The 17,565-nt window shown below is 36.7% G+C and overlaps 1 protein-coding gene across 36 annotated transcripts in view; it reads right to left on the bottom strand.

The window, feature by feature from the left end:
* The window catches only part of DST (dystonin), a 283,686-nt gene that overhangs the window by 27,896 nt on the left and 238,225 nt on the right, over positions 1–17,565 (bottom strand). For all 36 annotated transcript variants that reach the window (XM_015859169.2, XM_032443498.1, XM_032443500.1 and 33 more), the window contains 12 exons: positions 16,051–16,282; positions 15,475–15,701; positions 14,638–14,760; positions 13,256–13,357; positions 11,587–11,688; positions 10,281–10,454; positions 9,671–9,826; positions 6,713–6,910; positions 6,079–6,207; positions 2,821–2,991; positions 1,648–1,803; positions 1,220–1,426 (listed from right to left, as the gene is read on the bottom strand). In XM_015859169.2, the coding sequence (XP_015714655.1) occupies positions 1,220–1,426; positions 1,648–1,803; positions 2,821–2,991; positions 6,079–6,207; positions 6,713–6,910; positions 9,671–9,826; positions 10,281–10,454; positions 11,587–11,688; positions 13,256–13,357; positions 14,638–14,760; positions 15,475–15,701; positions 16,051–16,282 (1,977 nt within the window). The remainder of the gene's footprint in view (positions 1–1,219; positions 1,427–1,647; positions 1,804–2,820; positions 2,992–6,078; positions 6,208–6,712; positions 6,911–9,670; positions 9,827–10,280; positions 10,455–11,586; positions 11,689–13,255; positions 13,358–14,637; positions 14,761–15,474; positions 15,702–16,050; positions 16,283–17,565) is intronic.

The raw sequence follows: 17,565 nt of genomic DNA, 5'->3' as shown, positions 1-17,565 counted from the left end.
GCCCTGACCAGTTCTCTGCAGGCCAAACCAGTACTCTGCATACTTAGGAAAGGCTTGGTGTGATTTTTCTCCCTGGCCTCTACAACCAGCCTGTGGACTTCATCCCTGGACTTAGCCACCTTTCTTCCTCATGAATTAGTAACTTCTTATATATATGATCTGTATGTAAGCCCACTATGCATCTTTCACTGACATACTGGTAACTTCCATTGATATGCTGGTCATTTAGATTAGTACATTTTTAATACTAAATATAACTACAGCAAGAATGAGGTTTAGCTATTGCCTACACAGGACAACTATAAATCACGGGGGAAAACTGAATGGATGACTATCCAAGATCTTCCCTGAGATGTTCAAAAATGCTCTTATTGTATCAAATGCTATCTTGGTGGGCACCAAACAGATTCTTGATCTTCCTTCCTTTCTCAACAACAGTGCTTCAGGGAAGGAAGCAGGAAAGGCTAAAGATTCAACTAGCTTCCACAGAGTGGAAGGCCTTTGGGACTGGATTTTTATAACTTGTTTCTGTTTGTGTTTTTTGTTTGTTTGGTTTTATTTGTTTGATTTGTTTTTTAACAATATGAAAGTATAAGGAACTAATTCAGAAAAGTGTTAAAACTCTTGGACTTTATGTTCCTCGGTGAGGGAAACATGATTCTAAAGAAAAGAAATTAATGCTCCATGATAAGAAAAAGTCTGTAATAAACTCTCCAGGTTTTTAAGGAAATAAATTGAGAGATCTTAGAAGATGATGGTATGTTAACTACCCTAAGAACCTGAGGAAGTGATGATTATTAACAAAGAGATAAAGAGATAAAGTAAATAATGGAAGAAAACACTAAGCAGTTCTAAGCAATACTCTTACAGACTAGCAAAACACATTCATCACATTTTTAAAATATAAGGGGCTGATCGTATAAATTCTTTTTGAGGACAGATGGCACTAATACACATCTGGAACCCACGCTGCAACCTTCTTCTTTCAGACCATCCTGTATTGCAGACCCAAGTTATGGCTTGAGTTGAAAATGAAGACTTCACCTTCCAAATGAAGTGCTCTACGACTGCATCACAGAAATTGTTCCAGTAACTTAACAGAGTCTGTTACACTAACCCCGACATAGCTGAAAGTGCTTTAAAGCACCATATACTTCAAGAGCCTGGATATAATTTCAGCTAAGTTCAAAGAGTTGTACCACAGCTGTTGTCCAATTACCTGTTTGGCTCGTTTCCTTGCATCATCCAAAGCTCTTCCCCTTTCGACTAAGCGCTGAACTACTTTTTCCCATCTACTCTGTACACTAATCAGCAGATTCTTAATAAGGACTACATCTTGTTTCTGGCTGAAGTATTTCAAATGGGTACCAGTTTTGTCCAGCTCTATGATCTGATCTCGATGAGAATTCACCTCTGTGGCAAAAACCTTAAAAAAAATAAAAATAGATTTGTAAGTAACATGCTACTCATGCACTGAGTAAACCCTGAAAAAGCAGTTTGATAAAGAATGATACAGCAAGACCATAAAATGCGATTTAAAACAATTCAAATATTTCTGAGTGCCAGTGTTACAGGGTTGACTTGAACATTGTTGAAGTATCTCAACAGAGTGGGAGAAAAACATGATACATCTGTTTTTGTACATACCTTGTGTTCATCAATTTGAAACAACACAGTGTCCAAGATAAGACTTGGCCGAGAAGCTGCAGTTAGAGTTTGCTCCGCCTGCGTGAGCCAATTGATGAAATCTTGAAGTGAGTTGTGGAACTCCATTGCTAAATTGAGGGCTTCTTCCAGTTTGGTCTGCAAAGAAAGGTCATATCCTAATAGCATCTGATATTGTACAGGGTATTCAGCTGAGTAAACTATCTTAATTTTGCATTTTCAAGTAAGCCTTCTTCATTTAGTTTTAACATTTCAGCTCAAAATTTCTGAGTTTTATATATTAAAATAATAGCCTGTGTTTGAGAATATTAAAGGGGATGGATAGAAACTTAACAGTAAAACTTTCTATTACAGATAAGTATAAATAGAGTAGCTAGTACTAGAGTAAATTTTATACATTAGAATGTTACATTTCCTGGTAGTTAATTGTAATGGGACATATGGATTTAAGCTTTGTTTTTATATATACTAAACCAGTAGAATATTCTTCCTTCAAAACATAACTAAGTTGTAGTTAAATATTTCTGCCTTATACACATTAGGGCTGAGCAGAGAATTCCTGTGTAATTATTGACTTTCTTCACTGCTTCACTGAGGTAGAGCAAATGCACTATATTTCATGAAGGGATGAAAGCAAAACGGAATTATTAATTTAAAAAAAAAAAAAGTATGTTGCACATCAGTGAAATCATGCTATTGATCTACATTAGAGCAGAAGGTATTCACTTGAAGTAAGTGGCAAAAGGCCAAGTCTTTGGGAATTTTATGGGAAAAAAATGGATAAAAGCTAGGAAAATTCTGTACTGAGAAGAAAATAAACTTGAACCATCAAATAATTTAAGTCTTTCTCTCATGTCTGTGATCACTGTAATAAAAAACAGAAAAGTCCCCACTCAATAAGGTATTATTAGTATCAATTAAGATATTTCTGTAGAATAATATGCCCTTCTCAGCTATTTTGCCCCCCAGTTATGGTTAACCAACTTCAATGTTTTCCCCAGTACTTGCTTAAGCACAGTAATGAATTATGCACAACTACTTCTGCAGTAGATTTTAAATCTAAAAGACAAAGCAAGTTTGCATGTATAAAAGGACAGGACATTAGCAGTCTTAAATACATGATTTACTCTTCTATTGTTATGTATAAACACATACTTTTCTTTCACCGAGCTTCGTTTGTACTGATTCCCACTTTTCTTTTAAGTTATTTATGTCCTGCTCAACATTTGTCTCAGCAGACTCTGGGCATCTTGCAAGCATCTGCTGGCCTTTCTGCATTAGACACTTATATGTCTCTTCTTTGGCTTCAAAGGCAGCACAAAGTTCCTAAATAAAGAAACCAATAGAAAGTAAGTCAGGTAGAAATTCAATACTCTTTACAAATGTTAGCATAGCATCTATTCCTCCCCCAACATTTCGCGGGTACGATTAAGACTAATAAAAGAAACATATGTAATTCATAAAAAGCCAAATGAACAAAGAAAGGGCTCAGTTCTTCAGGAAATGAGAACTTGTATTGTCTGTCAGATGTTCTTTCTGAGATGCAAAGGCTGGCAAAGAAAGTACTAGGCACTTATCTCACTGTGCAAGATTTCCTACAACTCTGTAGGTTTACTGTCCATCTGTAGCTAAAACACAAAAAGTGTCAGCAATATGCAGTGTGCTGAAAGCCCAGACACAGCCAACACACCTTCAAAAGAAGGTGGGACAACCTGGGTGGGCTGTTTTATTGTACATCATCTCTTGTGTTTTATCTGTATTTTCCTTCACTCGCTAGACAAGAGCAAGATATTTTACACATATACAGAAAGCTGGAAAAATAATGGCAACTGTTGTTTTACCTTCTAACTATTCAACTCACTATTTCACCATGTTGAAGGTAAGGTGGCAAGAGAACTGGAACTCACATACATTCCCCTCATTCCCCAGGGATATGATTTAGCAGAGGGTTGTTAGAGTTAGGGTACTATGGTTAGGCTGCGGTTGGACTTGATGATCTTCAAGGTCTTTTCCAACCTAGGTAATTCTATGATTCTATGATTCAAAAGGGCACTTCCAAAATTTGCAACAGACCCTTGAAAATACACAAATGAAGTTGGTGCAGACTCCCACATGAGGATCTTCTTCCAGATGAACACTAAGTGGCTTACAAATGAGAGGAAAAGAACTTTTCCCTCTGACTACAAAGGAAAGAATATAACTCAGTATTTTTTGTGGGGTAGGAGGTCCTGGTCACAGGGTTGTATCTTATTAAAGAGGAGGGCAAAGCAGGAAGTAGGGTCAGCCATGAGCTAAGATTCCAGTAATCTTTGCTTCTTCTTCCTGAGGACCACGAACACCGTTGTTACCTCATCTGCTTTTTTCTTATGTTCCCAAACTCCTCAAAATATTTCTAGTTTCCTTAACTTTCCAGAGCGCCTTTTTCTGCTGCAGGGCAAGAACCCCTCAAAGTAAATGTAGGGAGCACAGCACAGGAGAGACACAGCATGGCAAGTATGGCCTGAAACACTGGGGCTGGGCTCAGGGAAAGCCAGGGGGGCTTCTCTGTATGCTGGTGTCCAGTAACACCTCTTCGTATCTCTTTTATTCCTGGAGCTGCCTTAGCTGGAAATGCTACGCAAGCACAGCTCCATTTAAGAACTGATTACAGTTCAGGGATTCATGAACATAGAAACAGACCTCATACTCAAGATGATGATTCATTATGTTATTTCCAGTGAGAAAACACAATAAAATACAGAGTCAAATTTTCTATTTCAGTTTCAGGTCACAAATTAATATAGTTTGTATCCCTTAAGAGCATGTTGAAATTTGGAACTTAACAATAAATTGTTCTCAACCTGACAACCCATCTCAGCATTTCTGTTGCCAAGAAAACAGAGAATTTACACAGAGTTGCATAGATGCACAGATTTTAACTAAGCTGAAATCCTTTTTTTTTTTTTTTCCATAAAGCTTATACCCATCAAGGATAATAGCAAGACAATGTCTGCAGCTGTATGACAACGCACAACATTGCATTGGCTTTTAAGATGCTTAGTTAGGAAACAATTGTATATTTGTACATACTACTGGGGACACATTCACACCTGCTCCAAGAATTCAGATTTAAGATTCCTCTAATCTGTAAATGCAATAAATATAAGAACTGACTTGCTGACTTGCACAGAACATACCAAAGAAAATTCTGATATTTTCCAGGGAAAATTTTTTGGTCTTGATCTGATTCCAAGTCCAGGATGAAAAATGGATAGAACACCACTGGCTCCCCCAGATCCTTGGTTACACAGCCCCCACCCTTGCAGAAACAATGTTTTTGCTTACGTTTGGGTTTTTGGTTGTTATTTTGTTTGTTTTGCTCTTTTTTTTTTCTTTTTTCTTTTTTTTTAAAAAACACAAAGTGAGACAGTTTTGAGGAGAAGGGGCTGTCAAAGAGTTAACAACCTTTCTATGTTTTACGCTGGTTACCTGTAATAACTGATTCTGAAACTGTAAATATTATTCCTACTGAAAAACAGTCACTGGTAAATACTGAAAAAAAAAGGCCCCACATCTGTGGGCAAACCCTTTTGCATCATTCCAAAGTAAAACATGATTTATTAAGCTGTGACAATGCAGAAACTGTGTCAGGGATCTTAGAGCTCAAGATTAGTTCAGTAAATATCACTCTCACATCTGAGCAAAGTGGTCAGAAGTTCAAATCATTGGGTTTGGGCTTATATCCAGGCCTAACAGCACAGCACGGTTTTATACCAAAGGAGCACTATGGACCAACATCCTCTGAGGTACGGCTTCAAAAGTTAAAGTGTCCTTTATAAAGCTTTGTGGCCCTACTGGGGAAAAAATCCATAGTTTTTCTATTATAAAGGAAGGAAGGGAAGGAAGGGAATAATTCAGACATCCTGATCTGATTTCCATTTCTAATTAAAACAGAATCTTTATGACCCATTTGTGCTAATTACATCTGTGCTAATGATGATTTCAATGTCAGCTTCGGTTAAATGAAGAATAAAGGATCAAGTCCCTTGATTCAAGATCCGAATGAATGTGGATCCCTTTTAAATTCGTCTTCATATCTGAGAAACAACATGAATTGTAGTTATGGGGTCAGAATAGGGAAGGAGCATATGAATCACTGAAAAATCTGTAAACACTTTCTGTTTTCTTCTGAAAACAAGGACGAAAAAACTTGTATTTCTCTCTCAATACTATTAATGGCTAAGCTTTGGGCACCTCCCAAATTACTACTTTCGCTACAGTGAAAATAACAGTGCTGTTTTGAAGGCTATTAAATTTAAGATACAGTACAGACATTGTGATATATAGACCATGTACGGTATTTAGCATAAATACTCATGAAAGATAGTTAGTCCTGAAATGCAATTTGCAAAGCATTCTAATACTGATACTTACCATATGGGTATTAAGCTGTTCTCTTGCTGTTTCTGGTAAGCCTCCAACAGGTTTTGATGCCAACAGTTGACGTTCAGTGTCTGTCAGCCATTGCTGCATATCTTCAACTTCACCATGGAAACCTTGGGCCTAAATTATACCACAGCATTTTAGAGCTTACTTAAATGTTTTCCATTTCAAATTCTAGTTCAGATGCAGAAGTATATTGGCAACAGATTCAATCAGGTATTTTCAGTAATCAGAGGAAATGAAAGTAAGAAAAACAGCAAAGGAAAAACACAACAAAACAAAATTTGAACTATCCCCGTTTATCATAATGGAAAAGTACATAAACCATGGAAATCCTGAAAGAAGGCTAAATGAGCCACTGTGAGATCAATGTTTTCCCTGAGTAATATGCCTATATAGAATCTTCAACCTTTAAAAATAAATAGGCCAGAAGCTGAGGTCTTGATTCAGCTTTGTAGAAGACAAAGGACAGCTGTGGAAAATTCAGCTCGATCTAAACTTTAGCCAAATTTAGGAGTGTCTGCATTATGGCTTTTACTTAGGTCAATTTCCAGTGCATTTCTAGTAATGTATGTAAAAAGACACTTTTCTGAGTTACCTCTTTCTTCCATCATTTCCTGCTCACCTGGATCAAGGCACTGTCCAGCTGCTGTTTCCTTTGTTCTGTTTTTTCCAACACATTTTGCCAGCGCTGATTCAGAAGTTCCAGCTTGCTCCGTAAATTACTTGCTTCTTCAACAGCACTTGATTCAATCAGGTCACTTCCTGCTTTCTTAACTGCTTCTACTGTAGACTGATGAGCTAAAACATCATTCTGCAGCACCTACAATTGTAACACAGACCATATGACTGGCTATGTTGATAAGTTATTGATTAAAGGCAAACACAGTAACCAAGCTAGTTCTAACCCAGTGACAAGACAGTAGTTTGCAATTAGCACAGGTATTAGCTACAAAAGCTAATAACTAGTCTAACTTCAATCAAAAGTGATAACAGACCACTGCCAGAATGCTGTGTTTTATTTATTTAAATTATCTGAATATTTGTTCAGCCTGGAGAAAAGAAGGCTGCAGAGTGACCTCATTGCAGCCTTTCAATACCTGAAGGGAACCTACACCCAGGAGGGGAGTAAACTCTTCAAAAGGGCTGATAATAGCAGGACACAGGGAAATGGATCCAACATGAAGGAGGATGTTGGATGTTGGGGGGAAGTTCTTTACTAGGAAAGTGGTGAGGTCCTGGAACAGGATGCCCAGGGAGGTTGTGGATGCCCCATTCTTGGAGGTGTTCAAGGCCAGATTAGACGGGGCCCTGGGCAACCTGATCTAGTAAATGTGTATGTTTGTTGTCCCTGCTAGGCAGGGGGGTTGGAACTACATGATCCTTGAGGTCCCTCCCAACCCGGGTCATTCTGTGTGATTCTGTAATACATATCTTTCTGAAATTAAGCTTTCTGGCACTGCTAGTGAGGATGCACATCTAGGACATCTAGTATCATTTCACTTTTCTTCATTTACTACATACTTTTCTTAACAGCACTCTTCTTTGATTTTGAGGGCAAGGTGTGAAAACAGTACTATAAATAGTATTGCTGACTCCTCCTGGAGCAGCAGGCTAAGGAGAGAAAGGAATGAGAAGACAACATTTTGACTGCCACTATGTCTTTTTACACATTTCAGATCTACAAACATGGTACGTCAGGCTAGCAGGACACTTCAACTGTCCTAGGGATATTTATAATGCTTAACACTATTAAGACCTGCACTATTAAGGCCTCATTTAAGATCTCCTGCCATGAAGCACAGTAGAACCATAAAAGACAAAAAAAACTATTTTGGGGAAAAAGTAAACTGTTTTCAGAAAGGTTAAAAAATAATAATAATGAGAAAGCTTTAAAGTACCAGGAGTAAAGGACAGGAAAATGTGATGTGCAAAATAATTAGGAAGGGAATGACAAACCACACCTAAGAAATTCAGCTTTTTGACTTCTCTCTTCCAGGAGATGAAGCCTGCCAAAATGCTAGCATAAGGATATAAAAAGAAAAGAAAAAGCTAAACAGAAATAAACTTCCTGCACCAAAATTGTGATCAGGACTGGAACGGGCTGCCCAGGGATGTAGCTGAATCACCATCCCTGGAGGTGCTCAAAAAATGTTTAGATGAGGGACATGGTTCAGTGGGGAAATACTGGTGGCAGGTCAGCAATTGCACTAGATGATCTTGAGCGTTTTTTTTCCAACCTTGGTGATCCTATGATTCTAACTGTTGAATATAATACACAGACCAAGTCACAGTGAAAAAGCAAGTCACAAGCAGTCTTTGTATACAGAATATGCACTCCTTTGCTTTAATTCTTATAAGCCAAGCTCTGGAAGGTATTGGTTATTTTATTTTCCTGATAGATTAAAAAAAAGAAAAAAAGAAAAAAAGAAAGGATATTCACACAAGCAGATGCATCTTAATCCTTCCTTCCTGCTGAGGCTCATTAGGAACAAGGTCTATTCTTTCCACAGTTATTCAAGAGATGGATGTTTTTCCAGGCTACCACAGGATGCATTACTGTGTGAACTTTCTAACCTATAAATTCTATTTTACAAAACGGAAGTAGGCTGGTTGATGAGTTTGGTGAAATCCTTCAGTACTGAAGGCAGATGAAGTCATATATGATATCTGGATGCCTCTTCAGCAGTAAAACACTTTGACTCAGTAAGAATATAAAAGTTTCCACAGAGATTCAGAAGCAGCATAGCTGCAATGACAGTGAAAACGCCTTAATTATCTGTGTACTGTCAATTTCAGTCTATTATCTCGAAATTCAAAATGAACTCTGAATAATTTTCACATCAGGACAAAAATAATGGACAGACCTGAAGGAAAGGATTTGTGAGGTTAGTATGAAATCTAAAGAGACAGAAAAGTTATTTTGCTTTTTAGAGGTGCTTTTCTAAATAAACACTGAAAGCATTCTTCCACCAGCTCCAAAGCCACATTAGCCCGCAAAATGCTATTAAAAAAACCCCACAAACCACCATCACCACCAACAAAACCCTACACTGTATGTAGCAGAGATAAAAAGATGGAGACAGGGATACCCCTGAAATTTGCTAAGAGTTTCAGAGAAGCACCCTCTCTGTTGGCAGAGACAAGACACAATTTTGCAGAATTCAAAACTGCAACTCACTTTATTTCTGACAAGAAAGAACAAAGGTATAAAGGTCAAGTGTATTTTCTAAGACCTGGCCTAAACAGAACTAGTCAAGGAGTTTATTGCTTCAAGGAGATTTAATATTCTCAACGACTTTTCAGTTCCCTGGATCAAATGAAGGTGAAAAAAGGCGGGGACCAGGGTCAGCTGCTCTTTTTTGGCTTTGTTATTTGCATAGCATATGCAAAGAAGAAAAAAAAGAAATAAGAAGAGAAAGAGAAAAGATACTAGATTTTCTATGCCTGCATTTCAGCCATAACCTGCATCTTGAAAATTTCTCTAAAGAACTATTTATCAAACGCAAAGTTTTACTACAAAACTCATCACTAAGATAAACATCAAAAAACATTTCATTTAATATTCATTGTAATTACATACATGATGTTTGGCAAGTTCAATTTCAATAGCCTTGGGGTCTCCACCCACAGGTTTCTGTTCGTTCAGCAAGTCTTCTGTATGCGTCAGCCATGTAAGTAACTCATCCAGGGCATGCTGGAACTGCCCCAAGGCTAACAAGGCACCTTCCAGCTTGTGCTGTAGTAAAAATAAAATAAATTAACAATAAAATAGTTTAACGATGCTATTGAATTGGCTTAAATTACCGTTAGTCACCATAATCCAAAGCGGAGTCCATACTTATGATAGCATAAAAAAGAGAGACAAACAGCTATTCAACACAGCAACAGTGTTGTAGTCAGAGCTGAGTTAGCAAATCCATTGTAAAGCCTTATGTTCTAGGCTTAAGCTCCTGATCTCTGAAGATTCCATGTAACCAGAGCAGAACTAAGACTGAAAGCCCTCTCATCAGAGATGTGGCAGTAGTTTTCATGTATAGTGAAATGTATAATTATAATACAAATGCATCTTGATGCATCAGCTTCTTAAAATGTTTCTTTGCAGTAAAATGGTTCAACTTAGAAAATAAAAACAAAACACGCCTCATAAAAACTAAGTCGTGAATGAAGCCTCCTCCTTCAGATTTATTTACCTGTCTATTTATGATTTTTTCTTCTAGGCTGTCCCACATTAGTCTGAGCTCTGAGAGAGGGTCTTGAACAGTGTGCTTGTCACTTTCCTGTGTTACCTTCTTCAACAATAGTTCTGCTTGATGGTTCAGTCTTTCCATTTCTATCTGCTGCTGGTAAGCTTCTGTTTTAAATTGCTATGGTAAATAGAAAAAGAATAAAAACAAACACATATCGTAATGACTTTCTTGAGCACGGCACATTACAGCAATCATTACAATAATAATACATCACAGTCAACTTTCACAAACTTGGGGATTAGTTTTCATGGATCAAAATGCATGTAAAATACAATTCAGACGGTTCCAGTTAACTCAAAATATAAAATAAAGTCTTACTGTCCCACCACATACTGCTAACAGTAAGCAGAGGAGGGTAAAGATACCCAGTAGAGAAGTACTCCCTAATAATCTTGCTGGTTTGTAAACAAGACAGAACTTGAGTAATTTCTAGCTCTTGTGGTAGCAGCAATATAATACATGAAACAGAATTATTATTTGAAAGACCCAAAAGCAACCTTTCTTTAGTACAACACCCTCTTGTACAGACAACTAAGGCACAGTATGAATACAGTTTGCTGATTTATGTTATTCTGAACTGCAGATACATACAGTTCATTTGAAGTCATTAGATTATATCAACAACCTGTCCACAGTCAAAACATTTTACAAGAGTTTTACAAGAGGAATATCCTTAGTTTTATTCCTGACAATTATTACCAACCCCCTACCCCACCCCACCCCTCCCTTTTATTTAAAATATGTGGTGCAATCTATCAGAGTCAGGAGGATACCTAGTCAAATAAGCATGCGGACAGGTTTCTAAGCACGAAACTTTGACTTACAGTTTATTGGATGTATTGGGAATGATGCAGTAATATGTTTGAACACTTAGAGACAGCTGATAATGGAAATGAAGCTCTAAAGGCATTTTCTCAGAGCATAAAGGAAATTGTTTATTGTGGAAGGCAGAAAATTTAATCATAGCAAAAGAACCCTCTTTATAACCTTACAGCTTTCAAAAGAGAAGGAATGCTACCACTAGTAATGTAATCCCACCAAAATCTATTCCAAAGCCATGCATCATATATTTTATCAAGTAAACTATGCAATGAAACGTTATTTCAAATTTTCATACAGATCCTTTCTTTAAAACTAAAACCAAAAATTGTTTACGAGTCATGAAAAATTTAGAATACTATAAACAAAGCAAAAAAAACCCCACAATTGACAAATGAAAATATAAATGAAATAAATGGCTATTTCATACCTTAAGTTCCTCAGTTTGCTGCTTCACTGTCTCCAGATCTGTTCCAACTGGGGACATAGATGCTAACTTGATGCCAGCAATGTCTACCCAGTCAAATATTGCCTGAAAATCACAATATAAAACTAAACATGAGCGAGGAGAAATAGTATTGTGTTTAGAAGTTGTAATGAGTAAAACATCTGAATTTATTTTACTTCAGAGAACAATACTGCTATGTTCTTTAAAATAAAGGAGATTTCTTTAACAGAACCTACATTCTTGACAATACAAAGGTTCAAATATCAATTAACTAAGTGCTCCATTAATCAATACAAGAATATATGTACTACTGTTATTAGCAGCAATGTTCCCCACTTCTTGTGTAACATCAGCAACTTTTATGAACTCTCTGAAAAGTAAGTACAAGACAAACTCTCAATTCCATGTCACACGGGGCTAAGATGGTAGGCTGTGGCTGAAGGATGTAACAATATCAATCACGATTATTAAAAAGCACTAATTAACAAACTTCTATTGAAGAGCAAAGTTATCTGTGTGAAGAATGTGGAAGTCACATTCAGTAGATATGAGGTACTGAATGGCCATAACAAAGTTTGTCTGAATCTCCACAGGATAACCCAGTTATAACTTGAAGCAGTCATTGAAGTGGACCCAGTAGTAAGGCATTGTGGTTACTACTTTTGTTCCTAATAGAACCTCAAGAACATCCTGCTTACAGATTACCAACAGCAACATCAATCTGAGTAAATGCACACAGGAAAAAACACCTCTGATAGGTCCTTTTTGACTCTGCCTGTTAACCATGATTCATGAGAGAGAAATGGGTAGGAGTTCTTGTCACAATGGCCTACTGTTCTCTGAGGAAAGGAAAACTGTCTTCAACAATATCAATAGGATGAGGCAGCTAAAGTACAGGCAATAATCTGTCGACAACACTTTCCATATTGTCTACTGAAACGTGCACCAGAAGGATTAAAATACACAAGGTACCAAGCTAATACAAACACAAAAACACGAAATATTTAAACCAATGGCAATGTTACTAATGTAATCCTGCACATCAACCTTGGCATAATATGAACAGAGTATCTGGAATAAAATAAATAATGAGGTGCACTGGAAGACGTGCATGATGTTTATTATTATTGCGTGTGCTGCTGTTATCTGCACTGTGTACATGAAGAACTTACCTCAGCATCATGTGAACCAGTAACTTTGAGTTTCAAGGATTTAATGAAATGAGAAAGATGTTTTTAATTGGCTAACATTAAGGGTGGAGTAAAACTTAAGTTCGTTAACTGTCCTCCATTCAAGAAAAACAGCAGGTGTCAGTATATTGACCAATAATCTGTTCCTTTCAGATCATATGACTTTGTCACATGAACTTGCCTATCATGTGAGTTACTATCAAAATGTGAGCAGAATTACTAAGAAATTGTGTGATATAAAAAAAACCCAAACCTCTGCATTTGACAATATGCAAGGAGATTTTACCATGGAATCTATATATAATGCAGCATATGAACAATACGAAAAGAACACATCAGTAGAAAATACCTGCTTGCTGAATTTGTCACCCACTCAATCACATCACATTTTAAATAAACCAGATAATATCCTATTAACTCAAGACTGGATTAAGTATATCAGGTGTATCACACCATCTCACCTGCAGTCCATCTTGGTATTGAACAGCTGCCTGCATAGCTTCGGCAAGCTTATCCACTCGCTCTTTCCATGTTTTGTTTAAGGCATCCCAGGCAGAGTTCAGCTGCAAATAAACACAATTTATATCATTAGACAAAAACAATTTTTCTGCCATATAAGTTGCATTCATTAAATAGATATTGCTCAGTAGCTCCAATAAAACAAACATGAATATTTCATATTCAGCATAAAAGAAAATTACATTATCAAATGTGAGAGAAATCAAAAGTCTTTTGTAGTCACATGAGCAGGACTGGTCTCAGTTAAGATACTTTGCATAAAGCATATGAAATTTATTCTTGCATCATTTTCACCAGAAGTAGTCATATATTGCACGAATCAGTAATTTCTTAAATGCTTCTACAAAAAATTAATCCATAAAGCGATAAAATTAATTTTTCTGTACATTCAAATCTGAGTCAATATTTATTTACCCAAAAGGCCAACTTTATTGTAATACAAAGGCTTCAGGGAAATCTTACTTCTGGTCCCAACATTTTATTTTCAGAATTTCTTTGAGGGCAAGGAATACTACTATCAGCTGAACAAGAATTATGAAGTCTACTGAAAGTACTGCCTCCCACCTTATTACGTTAGCTTACAACGTCAAAGGTGGATATTGGTGGTATAGCAGTAGAAGCTGAACCTTCCCACCAATATTCCACTACATTTTGTTTCTGTGAGACAGATGGCAACAGAGGGGCAGTCTAACAAAATAGCATCTCACATGGCAATATGTATGAAGCAAAACCATGGAATCGAATTCCTCCATGAAGAAAAAATGGCATCCACTAACATTCATTTATGCTTGCTGAATGTTCATGGAGACTAAACAGAGAGGCAATAGGTGGTATATTTCAGCACTAGCAGCGGTAAAGCGAAAAGCAAGCCACATTCCGGACAGCCATGCACAGCTGTCACACTATAAAATAAAGAGTGTTTCGATCAGATCATCCATGCAAATGGATGGATTACGACCTGGGAACTGTTCATGGAGTTGACTATTAGCTTCAATGCATTAGAAATGATAGTGGCAGTGGGAATATTGCAAAGTTTGTGCAAGCTGGGTCCCAGAAATGCTCACACGGGAACAGAAAGAACACTATATACAAAACCAGGATCTATTGCTGATCTATAATTATTAGATCTATTGATCTAATTTAACTGTTGGCAAAAATACACAGCTAGTGATGATGACTGTGTTGAAAAACAGTGTTTTGCAGCGTTAATAGTGTTACTGTGCCCTCTGTATTTGTTGTAGTTTCCAAGGGAATAAATAGGAGGCATTACTCTCTGAGCCACATATGTAACGTTAATAAATACGAGCATCAGCATTTCCTATACCTCATCTATACTCTTGTTGACAATCGGTTTATCAGGCTCTCCACAAGCAGCTCTAAGTTCAGAGCCTAGGCTCACAACACTCTCTAGTTCTTCTTGCAGTCCATCTATTTCTTCTTTAGCAGCCTACAAGGGAAAAAAAATAAATCCAACACTAATAATACAACATTCAATAATTTATGTAAAGCTTGCTTTTAAGACAGAACATGTCCGTGTTTGACTTCTACTCTCTTTCAAGTCATGCGGACTTACAACTGGATGCTTAAAATACCAGCATCCCTTTGCAGTGTCAGAGTAAATCAAGTGACATCAGTCTAAATTATAAACAGATAATGATGTCATTTTATATGAGACTGAACAAAATAAACAGGAAGTTTTAAATTAGATTTCTTTAATCAAAATGTTTTCTTTTTCAGAGGTTATCATTCACTTTCAAATCCGTAGCTATCTACACAAATAATTACAAACTTGGAGAGTAATATACACATCCATGTGCCTTTCATTTAGATGTTGTGTATTATTTAGAATCTAAAGTATGCGTAACTTTTACAAGTCTCAGTGACATATATATTATATTCATGCTTATAAACAGATATGTACGTATAATAACAGGCATAAGCTGCATGCTCACTGCAATTAAGCACTGATATGTATCATTTGCCATAGACTCTTGAGATATCATTACAGTAAATTTCTATATAATTATCCCTCTTTGTCTCTAAAAAAAAAAACAAAAAAACCAACCAAACAAAAAAACCCCTCCTGTGTCATTTCCTAATAATTCTGTCTTTTCTCTGCAAACTGTAAATAGAATACTTTGAATCAACTTAAACAACTGACCTCAGCAGCTTCTTGCTGTTGCTTGACTACAGATGGGTCAACTCCAGGTCCCTCTAGTTCTCGAATGAAGTCCTGAGTATCTTTAATAGTAGCTACGAGAGCCATATGATCACACCAGAACTTTTCAGCTAGTTCCATAACATCCAACAATTTGGCCTCCCTTTCTTCAGTCAAGGTCTGGATGTCTTGCCAAATAAGGACCATTTGGTCTAGTTTATCTTGCACAGCTAAACAACAAAGGAAGGAGATTAATACCTTGGAAAAACAATTCTTGGCCATATATATCTCTACAGCTCTACAACAGAAACATATGTGTATATTTTAAAACTTAAACTTCAAAACTGGTTCTTAAACTGGTTCTTTACAAGACTTTTTACAATGTTAAGTGGAAACAAAGAGTAAGATATTTAAAAATAAAACAAAGGTCAGATCCATGATGAATTACAAAATGAATGCCTTGCGGTTTTTTTTATATCTTTAGCAACTTCTCCAGATTAACGGTCACCAAAAATGAAGATTTTTATGTGATGAAACTTGCTGCATTTCCACTACATAAGTTGTTCCTCGGTGTACTACCTTTAGCAGATACATCCTTATCTGCTCCTTCAGAGCGAGCAATCATTTCCTCCCCTCGCTGCTTAAGAGTCTCATAGACTGGCTGAAGTTTTTCCAGGTCCATCGACACATTCTTATTTTCACTAATTTGCTCTTTAATCTTCTCAACTTCTGCTGAGATTGAAGGCGGCTGCCTCAGACGTTCAACTATGCGTTGCAAACTCTCAAGAGTTGGATCTATCTTGTCATGAAACTAAGGGGGTGGAAAATGACAGAAAGAAAGCGTAGAGAAATTACAACAAAAATGTTTGAAAAATTACCTCTCAAAGTTCTCTTGGAATAATGTACTTTAAGATTATCATTTTAACGTATCTAGTTATATACGCACAACTTGCAATACCCCTGGGTGGCTCTCTCCCTCTTAGTATCTAAAAGAAACACATGACTCTGCAAAATGGTGGCACTTCTCAGATTCAAGATACATAATTTTAATGTCAAGTCCAGGTTTACTCCTCAAACAATCCATCTGAAAATACTACACAGGGCAGTACCTACCTGCATGCAGTCAGTCCTGCATAATTAGTACTTTACTTTGTATTCTGGAAAGCTATGGCTTTCTGATTGCATCATTTTAGAAATATACTTATCTTAATATAAATTACATGCATTTTTATATCAAGACCACCATACTGCATATCAGCCCTGATTAGGATTTGATATTTAAGGTCATTCCAAAAGACATTTGCCTAATGTCCAAGTAGTGCTCATTAGTGCAGTAAATGTATACTACTTCCTGCAACTAAAAGCTCACAACAGCACGTATTACATTCATCTACATTTGACTCAAAGCCCATGTGCCCAGAAACTCTGTTACATCTATGTTAATTAGGATTGCTTGTCCTTTGGTACAAATATAAAGGTAAGCACTAATATACTATGCTGGATTCATACAGATTACTAGAAGCATCTCACAACCATTCCCCTTCCACTTCCAGAAAGTTACAGAAATTATTCAATTGTGGGTACAGAACCAGCAGGATCTACAAAGAGCACTCTTGACTACACTTGGGAAGGTTGCTAGAAAAAGCACAGCAAAACAAGCTTACTGCACATGAACAAATAGCTACGTCCTTAGTATTCAAAGTACATACAAAACAAATGTAATTCGTTTTTCCCACTGTGCAGACTAATGTTACAAACTCTGTTTTCATTAGAAGTGTAACTATCATACAAGCTAGAAAAATGCAGTATATAAAGATAAGCAACATTTCTGCATTCCAGACTTCTAAAAAACTGATTATAGCAAGAAAACCTTACAAAAGTGATAAAAACTGAAATAAATTTGGCAATACACAAATCTAATTTTAGGACACATATCCTGCACTTTTAAATTCTTAGTCCATTCAGTGGGCCTCACTTTACTCTGACTTCAATGACTGAGACAAGGTGATTTAGTACTTAAAAGAAGGAAAGGCAAGTCATTAAAATCTCTCTTTCTGGCTCCATAGGTCACATACTGGCTTTGATATATAATGT

The sequence above is a fragment of the Coturnix japonica genome, chromosome 3, assembly GCF_001577835.2.
Source record: "Coturnix japonica isolate 7356 chromosome 3, Coturnix japonica 2.1, whole genome shotgun sequence".
In the NCBI taxonomy this organism is placed as follows: Eukaryota; Metazoa; Chordata; class Aves; order Galliformes; family Phasianidae; genus Coturnix; species Coturnix japonica.
This window is presented reverse-complemented; position numbering and strand designations above follow the sequence as displayed.